Source organism: Coffea arabica, chromosome 11e (genome assembly GCF_036785885.1).
Source record: "Coffea arabica cultivar ET-39 chromosome 11e, Coffea Arabica ET-39 HiFi, whole genome shotgun sequence".
In the NCBI taxonomy this organism is placed as follows: Eukaryota; Viridiplantae; Streptophyta; class Magnoliopsida; order Gentianales; family Rubiaceae; genus Coffea; species Coffea arabica.
The window spans coordinates 17,979,875-17,990,437 of NC_092331.1; the positions used below are offsets into that span (position 1 = coordinate 17,979,875).

The 10,563-nt window shown below is 42.0% G+C and overlaps 1 protein-coding gene across 1 annotated transcript; it reads left to right on the forward strand.

The window, feature by feature from the left end:
• Nucleotides 1–389: 389 nt before the first annotated feature.
• Nucleotides 390–3,775, forward strand: LOC140021069 (uncharacterized). The gene is made up of 2 exons (XM_072071803.1): nt 390–2,570; nt 2,762–3,775. The coding sequence occupies exons 1-2, from the start codon at nt 531–533 to the stop codon at nt 3,650–3,652; spliced, it is 2,931 nt and encodes a 976-aa protein (XP_071927904.1). The 5' UTR covers nt 390–530; the 3' UTR covers nt 3,653–3,775.
• The last annotated feature ends 6,788 nt before the right edge of the window (nt 3,776–10,563 follow it).

Here is a 10,563-nt window from a genome sequence, read left to right on the forward strand (position 1 = left end):
TATTTTTTTTTATTTTTATTTTTTTGCACTTGTTGCTGCTGAAAATTGGGTTTTGTCAAACTTTAATTGTTACCAAAACTCCGACGGTGTAGCTTCGTCAAATTGACCCAATACACATGCAACCCATAATATCAAATTAGGATTCATGCTGCACACGTCAATTTATGTTGTATTTAATTACTCAATCTAATAAGCTCATATAGCCTAATAGATACACTCATGACTTTGTAACAATTAGTCTTCTAGAAATACCAATATTTGAAGAAGGTGCAACCGCAAACTCCCACGAGAGCCATATTATGGCTTGAGGAGTACATGAAGACGGTGCAACCAAGAAATTTGAAGAAGGTGCAACCGCAAACTCCCACGAGAGCCATATCATGGCTTGAGGAGTACATGAAGAATAAGACACGACTACCCACTTCAATAAAACTCACCCAAAAATTCAAGAAGCTTTTACTATCTTCGACCATGCCATTTTAACCAAACTTTCTTTTTCCTTCCTTTTGCTGCAGGTTAATCTTGATGCAATGGTGGTGTTCAAGGAAGTCGCTTTTTCAAACGAAAAGTATCTCCTTATCACTGACAGCGATGGTGACTCCGGTGACAAAGGAACGAAATTATTAGTGCATCCCCCTATACAAGGAAGTTACTCAGGTAAGTGGCCTTCTCACCAGTACCCAGAGTTAAAGAATTGGTCACTCGACCTTCCTCAAGATGATGGCACGAAGGTTCACTCCTTGAAATCCCTTATTCATGATAAGGAGCCAAGGACAACTCCTTTTCAGACCCTTGGCAGGCGGATCATAGATGGAGATGCACATTGGGGTCCTTCCTTGAGACTCAGTGGTGCATTCAGTTACATCGAGAATTATTGGGAGTGGTTGGAGGATATTCTCGGCAGGAACAAACAAGAACTCCGTGAAAATTGCTTGTTTGATGCCTTATATGCTTCGCTTTTCACATATGATAGGAACCTCCATGTACTTAGAGCATTCTGCGAGGCGTGGTGTCCGGACACTAATACCTTGCATACATCTGTTGGAGAACTGTCTCTTTCACTTTGGGACTTGCACAAGTTGGGGGGACTTCCAATCATCGGGGGTATCTATGAAGAGGTAATCCCATGCGCGGAGGAGCTAACTGGGGTTAATGAAAAGAAATTAAGGCATATTCCACAAAGTTGTGAGTATCTGTTCGCAGCCTTACATCATCTCCAACGTGGGGAATCCAACAAAGCTGGAGTTTCTGCTGACCAGTGGATTAATTTCTGGTTTAAAGGCAAAACCAGGTACTCAAAGCCAAAGCAGAGAAGGATAAAGAGGGCATCTCGTGCTCAAGCAACCCAAAATCCGGATGGCGAAATTGGACAACCACGCAAATTTTCAAGTCAAGACAATGGTGTATTTAATACCATCGGAGTTAAACTTCACTTGCGAGAAGAGAGTTATCTTGCAGCATTTATATCTTGCTGGCTCTGTGTCTTTGTTTTACCAGATGAGGACCCCCACTATATTAGACCATCTACTTTCAAAATGGCTAGTATGATGGCTGCCGGTCGTAAGACTTGCCTTGCTGTTCCTGTCCTGCTAAGCATATACCGTGGGCTTGATAAAATTTCAAACTCAGCTACCCCAGGATGTGCACGTGCGGCCTTTCCGGTGCACTACGTATATGCTTGGTTAGCGAGTTATTTCTCTACCCATTATTCGACTCCAAATACCATGCCTGGACCTACCATGACCAACTATTCTGGAGAGGGTGGCGCACGATACTTTGATGAAAATAGTGCTCGCGACCTCATTCATCAGGGAGATAAAGTAACTTGGGGAATCACTTCTCTTGTGAAGAATCGCAATGAACTCTTTATTGACGATGGCAAACTAGCAAATCTCGAACTAAGTTATTTTGTAAGCGCCTGCTCAAATTACTTAGTTTTGCATGCTGAAGGGGATTTCCTTGTTGAGCCATATAGTCCATATAGATTCGCGCGACAATTCGGGTTTTATCAAGTTCCTCCACAGGAACTCGGGGCAGATGTGCGTTCCACAAATTATGACTTGAGTCGAATACTCTGGCGCACTGCTATTCGTAGTAAAACAGAGTCAAAGATACTTTTTCCTAGCTATCCCTTGAATGCTAGCAAGCACACATCTTCAGGCTTTCAAACATGGTGGTCTACGGTACATGATGATTACCTCCTCAAAGGGCGTGATACTTTGATTAAGAGTATCCAATCAAGTGGGGAGCAGAAGAGGTCAAAAGGGAAGGAACTTGCAAATCTGAACAATCTCTCCAAGGTTGACTACAGTCTTGAGATGAAGCAAAAGACTGTGAGAAACGAGAAGGAAATTTTGAAGAGTTCAAACAACAAGGTTGCTACCCTTGAGGACCTTACCCCTAATGAACAATTTTCGAAGGGTACTTCAGTTCGTCTTCCCTCAAAAATTGTGAAAGCCATTGATCATGATTCTTGCAATTCACATGAGGAGAAGAGGAGCGAGCCTTTTGATGAGGAGGATGAGCAATCCACTAGCACGGACCAGCATTGGAAGCGCAAGAAGTCCAAGGTAATGACTTTCCCTTTGGATGATATTGGTTTAGATCCTAAGGAACTCTTTAAAGACATTCCGGATATATCTGTGCCTGGTATAAGCCGTGTCAATATTGTAAGGACCCCCCTTGCCTTCTTTAATTTAGCATTTGAAATCTACTTGTCAATTTCATATTCATGATTTGTCTCATAACGTTTTCCTTACAGTTGGATGATCAAGACTTGATCTTCATTGATGATGGAGAACCAAGTCAAATATCAGTTGAAGGACCTACTGCATTTGAACTTTTGGCCAAACAAGTGATCAGTTCTACCCAACAAATGGGTGCTAGTGAGAATTCCAAAAAGGCAGTAGAGGATGGAAATGTGATTCAGCAAATCACGCCACAGAAGGTGGAACATATGACTCCATCGGCCCAAAAGAAACTCAAAATTTTCGATCCACCATCGTGGCCAAGGGCACCTCGAGTATCTGAATTTTGCCCCCAAAATGTGATCTCAACATGCCGTCGAGACTATATCCAAATGTTGTGGAATAACTTGAGGGTGATGATATCTCAAACAGCCTTAGAGCGCATGCCTGCACTTGAAATGAAAGCCAACGAAATCATAGAGGAAATGCAAAGCTTCAATGCCGCGGATATCTCAAATTTGCAAGGCCTTTTAAAGGCTTTCTTTGCAAATGCAGCTCGTTACGTTGCAGTGAAATCTTCTCTCTCAAATAAAATTCCAGCTGAATCATATGATGAGTTGCTTTCTACGGCTACCCAACATCTTAGAGACGCTCAGAGTAAGGAGAGACAACAGGCAGAGAAGATCTCAACACACATGTTGAAGCTTAAGGAGATTGATCGCGAGGAAGTAGAGTTGAGGAAGCGACTTGAGTTCTTGGATACTCACAGGAAGGAGACGCTTTCACTGCTACGAGAAGAGCAAGATGATCTTACCCGAGTGCAAGGCGTGATGGTCGACTTACAAAATGAAGTTCGAAAGATCGAGAATTCCCCGCCCCTACTTGCTGAGGAGAGTCAAACTTTGGACAAGATGCAAGCGTTACTTGAAAGCAACCAAAAGGAGCTGTCGTCATTTGAATTCTAGGAATAGTTGCAAATTTTTTTTTTTTTTTTTTTTTTTTTTACTTTGTTTCAAATTTCATCTTTTGTTACCTGCTCAAAGCGTGTAGCTATGAGCACAAACATTTCATAATGAAGCTTGCTCTCTCTTTTTCACATTCTTGCAGACGCCCTCGTCTTTACTTGCTTTTTCGATAGCCACCATTTTAGACTATCAACCGTAGTATGAACAATTCTATCTTTGCATAATTTTGATCACACTTGAAAAGATAATTATCCAAATAATTTGGTAATCTGAATAATACACTTTCAAGTATATGTCACAAAATAATTCGAATTGTCTTAAAGATGAACGCTCCTTTTTTTTTTTATCAAAAGAATCATCCGGACAAAGGATTTAGTTTTATATAATTGTAACTGAACTTAGAAGTTGCCCTCTAAGCTGCCTACGTATCCCAACAGGGAATCAAGTCACACGTAGTTCCTACCATTCACAGTTTAAACTCTTGCGGGTCAGGAGTATCCATTTGTTTACCACCTTAGATTTGGTGGAGTGTTTCAGCAGTTTAACCACGTGCTACACTATTGGTGGTTGTTATCCACAGTTTTAGCTCATGCGGGTCTGGAGCAACAGGCAGTTTAGACTCATGCGTCGTGGAGTAGTTCACTTTTTTTTTTTTTTATGGCATGTATAACTTCACGAATTTTCCATTTATAGGACCAACTTTCACGCCATCTTTGTCCACTAATTTGTACGCACCATTCGTGTAGACTTCTCGAACAATGTACGGCCCATCCCATTTAGAGACGAATTTGTCTTTAGTGCGATGAGTCATAACTATTGGCCTTCGAACGGCAAGTACCATGTCCCCGACTTGAAAGGAGCGACGTCGAACTTTCTTATTAAAAGCTCTAGAGAGACGGGCTTGATAGCACTCCAGATTTTGTTGGGCCTCCAATCTCTTTTCATCCAAAGCTTCCAACTCTTCAAGGCGCAGGCGAACATTTTCTTCCTCCGTGAGCCCTTCTTGGATAGCAATTCTCAAAGAAGGAATTTGTTGCTCAAGGGGCAGAACAGCTTCTACACCATAGACCAAGGCATATGGTGTGGCTTGCGTCGGAGTTCGGTATGTGGTGCGATAGGCCCAAAGAGTTTCGCCTATCCTTTCGTGCCAATCCTTCTTTGACTTTGCCACCACTTTCTTCAACAAGTTACATAAAGTTTTGTTGAATGCCTCTGCGAGACCATTGGCGGGGGCATTATACATGGAGGACTTTCGTTGCTTGAGATTAAATTTCTCACATAACTTATCCATCAAGCCATTGGAGAAGGATTTTCCATTATCAGTGATAATGTACCGGGGAACTCCATAACGGTAAATAATATTCACACGAATAAAATTCACCACATCTTCCTTTCTAACTTGTTTGAGCGGTATGGCTTCAGCCCACTTAGAAAAGTAGTCGGTCGCAGCCAATATATATAAGTGTTGACCGGACGACTTTGGTAATGGCCCCACAACATCAAGGCCCCAAGCATCAAAAGGCCAAGAAGCAACGGTCGGGTGTAACGGCTCGGGTGGTTGATGAATGTAATTTGCATGAAACTGGCAAGCTTGACATTTTTGAGCATATTCTATGCAATCTTTGACCATAGTAGGCCAATAGTAGCCCATCCTTTTAATCCGAAAATGTAACTTGGGACCGGATTGATGTGCTCCACATATTCCAGAATGTGCCTCGTGCATCGCCTGATATGCCTCGTCTTCGCTCAGACAGCGCAACAGTACACCTTCAAATGATCTTCGGTACAGCGTGTCCTTGTACAAGATAAAACGAGGGGCTCGACGACGAATGTCAGTTCTTCTACGTTGCTCCTCAGGTAATTTTTGATACTTGAGATAATCAACGAGGGGTTGTCTCCAATCTTCTTTGTCAATTTCATAGGTTGAGACCACATGAGCGTTGCCTCCTTCAATATTTTCATCATCAATCAGTGATGGAACTACCCACTTTCGGCACACACGGACTTGTATCTCATGATCCGGCATGGTAAGTGAAGAGGCTAGCGCAGCTAATGCATCAGCTTGCTTATTTTCCCTTCTAGGAACATGCTTAATACTTGCACCTCCAAGCCGCCTCATTAGTTGCGTTGCATATTTGTGATACGGAATTAACTCGGACTTTTTGACTTCATAACTTCCCAAGAGTTGGTTAACCACTAATTGAGAGTCACCATAGATTTGAATGTCCAACTGTTCCATATCAACAGCTATTTCAAGTCCGAGTATGAGAGCTTGGTACTCAGCGACATTGTTTGAACAATGATGACTTAGAGTAAAGGAATATAGCAATATCCCTCCATCAGGAGTCACGAATACAATCCCTGCTCCAGCTCCATGACGATGAGCCGCACCATCAAAATACATCTTCCATGGTGGACGAATCTCGATAAGGAGTACATCCTCATCCGGTAAGTCATCACTTAGTTCCCATTCAGCAGGTATCGGGTGATCAGCAAGAAAATCTGCCAGAACTTGTCCCTTCACAGCTTTTTGAGGCACATAAATAATTTCAAACTGTTGTAGTTGAAGATACCATCTAGCTAGACGGTCGGACAACACTGGTCTACTCATCACATATTTTATGGGATTCGCCCTGGAAATGAGCCTCACACTATGCGCTTGAAAGTAGTGCTTTAACTTCTGTATTGCAAAAATAAGGGCTAAGCACAACTTTTCAATTGGCGAGTAATTTAGTTCGTTGGGGGTCATCATTCTGCTTAAATAATAAAGGGCAACCTCCTTTCCTTCATTATTTTCTTGAGCGAGCAATGCCCCCATCGATCGTTCTTGGGCAGCAATATAAAGGAGTAAGGGCTTTCCATGAATAGGTGCAGCCAACACAGGTGCTTTCATAAGATAAGACTTAATGCTATTGAATGCATTACTACATGTCTCATCCCATTGAAATGGCACATCTTTCTTCATCAAGCGACTAAATGGCTGACACCTTCCTGCTAAATTTGAGATAAATCTCCGCAGATAAGCTAATCGCCCTTGAAGACTTTTCAATTCATGAATGTCACGAGGTTCAGGCATCCTCAATATAGCATCAATTTTGGCCTGATCAATTTCAATACCTCGATGGCGAACCACAAAACCAAGAAATTTCCCCGACGTGACTCCAAATGCACACTTGAGAGGGTTCATTTTGAGTTGATACCTTCTCAATCGATCAAATACTTGTCTCAAGTCCTCCAAGTGATTACTTCTTTTCTTTGATTTTACAACTAAATCATCCACATAACACTCGATATTCTTATGAAGCATGTCGTCAAAGATACTTTGCATTGCTCTTTGATATGTGGCACCAGCATTTTTGAGACCAAAGGGCATCACTTTATAACAATAAATACCCTTAGGAGTACGAAATGCAGTGAGCTCCTCATCCTCCGGTGCCAATCGAATTTGATTATATCCAGAAGAGCCATCCATAAACGACAGAACTTCATGCCCAGTAGTTGCATCAATCATGAGTTCAGTGATTGGTAAAGGGAAGTCATCTTTGGGACAAGCATTGTTAACATCCCTGAAATCGACACAGATGCGGATTTGTCCATTCTTCTTTCGCACAGGCACGATACTCGAAATCCATGTGGGATATTTAACTTCACGAATAAACCCGGCTTCAATGAGTTTATTGACTTCAATTTCGATCAACGGAATCAAATCGGGTCTAAATCGCCGTTGTGCTTGCTTCACAGGTCGAACTCCCTTTTTAACAGCCAAATGGTGGACGGCCACTTTTGGATTTAAACCCGGCATTTCTTTATAAGTCCATGCAAAAATATCTTGATACTCCCACAAGAGTTCAATATATGCCTTCTCTTCGTCAGGACTCAATGAAGCACTTACATATATTGGACGTGGGTCCTCTGAAGTACCAAGATTGATCTCCTTTAGATCATCCACAGTGGCCTTAACACCTTCCTCCAATTCAGGTGGAGCGTCTTCAGCATCTTCTTCTTCTTCAGGCGAGTCACCGTCAATTATGGTTATATGATTGCATGAAGCAACACTCTCTTCATCATCCTCTTTTGGTCTTGTGTACACCACGGTATGCTCCCTGACCCTCAATTCAGTCCCACACTTTATTACAAGATCTGTGCATCTTCTCATTCTCGAAGGAATGATACTACCAAATTTATGAGAACCATTAGAAGGTTTTTCAAGATTTTGCAATGACTTTGCCATTTTTCCTTTACTCTTATGAGAGTTTTGAGGCTTTTGTCTTCTTTGTGGTCCTAATCTCTTAAAAACAGATACCCGTGGAGTTTTATTCTCCTTTTCATGAAAAGCTTGAAATTTACCAACTATTTGAGAAGACTCATCCTCCACAGCAATATATTGGCTACTAACTCTATTGATCTTGATACGGATTGGTGTAGGAGAGGAGTAGCCAAGGCCAAATTTGGGATTTTCAACAGCGTATCCCTTTTCCTTCAACATCTTTTGGGTAGAATTCAACCCATGAATCATGTCACTAGTAGATTGACGAGATGGAACATTTAACACCGCAGATTCTTTGAGATCGTATCCAGCCTTAGCGAGAAGCTTATAAGCGATAGGATCAAAACCTTCAACGGTTCTTGACTTTGGTATGGTGTCTTGTTCAACTTCAGATTCTTTGCTTAAAAGATTAGCCCTTTTAAGTTGAGAAGATGACGCCTTTTTTATATCAAGATGAACTATCGGAAGAGTCAAATCTTTTAGAGTTTCATGCTGAATTGCAGGTGACTGTCCCTGTTCCATTCTTGATTTGGGAGGGCAACGAAAGACAACTGATTCATTGTGTGGCAATGAAACATCAGTTTCTTCACGAACTTCCTCCTTTGATTTCAAAATCATCACTTTCTCCCCTTTTGCATTTGGAGATTCGGGGTTCTGGATTTTATCCCCAGATAGAGGTTGCTCAGATTTATCCTTCGCAATGTGCCTTTTGATGTAAAATTTGGCATCGGCGATATATGCTTCCGCCTCAGTGAAAGGATTATCATCAGCTTTCACACTTCTTGCCACCCCGTTTTGACAGTACTTGAAGCATTGATGAAGAGTTGAAGGTACAACTCCATTTTCATGAATCCAGGGCCTTCCCAACAATACATTGTATGTTGTTTTAGCATCTATCACATATAATAGTGCTCTGGACATCATGTCATCAATGACTATCTCCAAATTTAGTGACCCAAGAGCTCTTTGCCCTCCTTGATTGAAGCCTTGAATCATCAGTCGGCTATTGGAGAGTTCATCAACCGGGATACCAAGCTCCTTCAGAGTTTTTAAAGGGAGAATATTGACTGCGGAACCTCCATCTATCAACATTCTATTCACTTTTTGCTCTTTTGCATAACCAGTCACAAACAAAGGACGGTTATGCGGTGTTGACCCAAGCAACAAGTCTTCACTAGTAAAAGTAATACTTGTGACGTTCACCTCTTCATTGCTGGTAGGCACACGACCTTCTTCATTGCCGGTGGACGCACGGGCCATCTCACAGAGAGATTCGCAAGTATTATCTTTTTGTTCCTCGATATGATCTACTCGCGTTGTGTGACTTGCGACCACATCAACATCAAAGAATTCCTTTGGCAAAAATTCTTTTAAAGTGATAGGAGTTCGCGACTTTTGCTTGAAGATTCGGCCTCCTCGAAGATTATGACAATCATTAGTTTTCTTTACGTCTTTCTCTTTCCCCTTCCAAATCACCATACTTCTTGTTAAGATCTTGCTCGCCCTACTAGATGGACAAGACTTCCGCCTCCTTCTTCGCGTGACTAGAGTCCATCCTTCATCATCCACATCAGACTGTATCGCCTTTTCATCTTCATATACATGTTCCTGAAGAGTTGAAGGAGCACCTTCTTGTTTGATTTCTATAGGATCAAGTGATCGAAATTGAATTATTGGCAATACAGGCGCCATGACCCTTTTATCCTCCATGGACTGCAGGGAACCAATGGACGTTTGATTCACACTCGCCTTGTCTTCCTCAAGGAGAATTTTTCCCTGTCTTGCCAACTCCATTACTTTATCTTTGAAGACAAAGCATTTTTGAATGGGATGCCCGACCAATCGGTGATACTTACAGTAATTTGGATCGTCAGTGTTCCTGGCCTCATCAGGTCGCTTCATCTCAGGAAGCGTGATCAAGTTTATACTTAACAGATCGTCAAACATACCAGGGACATCAGAATCAAGGAAAGGGTACTCCTTATCCTGCATCTCCTTGAGAGTTGGTTTCCTCTTTCCTTGTTCTTGATGTGCATTGATCTTGCTGTCTTCTCTCCTGACAGTTTTGGGAACAACCTTAAAGGGCGTTACACTTGTAGCCATTGCCTCCTTCTTTTCATTTTTAAATGGTGGCTTGCCCCCTTTCCTCGCTTCTTGTCTCTCTTTAGCCTTGTAAGGGTCAGGAACTGGCGGTTCTTGTCCATCAAGATTAATCTCCAACTTATGGGCTTTTGTGGACAATTCATCAAATGTTTCTGGTTGTACACCTTGTAAGATGTATCTGAGTCCCCAGTGCATACCTTGAATGCACATCTCAATCGCGGAAGATTCAGAAATTCGATCTTTGCAATTTAAGCTTAGATTCCTCCAACGGTCGATAAAATCAATGACAGGTTCACTCTTCCATTGACGTGTATTAGAGAGTTCAGTCATGCTGACAGTTCTCTTTGTGCTATAGAAGCGACTAAGGAATTCATGCTCTAGCTGCTCCCAACTGTCAATGGTTTCAGACTCCAGATCCGTGTACCAATCAAAGGCATTACCCTTCAGCGAGCGAACAAACTGCTTAACGAGCAAGTCACCATCAGTGCCCGCATTGTTACAAGTTTCCACGAAGTGTGCTACATGTTGCTTAGGGTTGCCC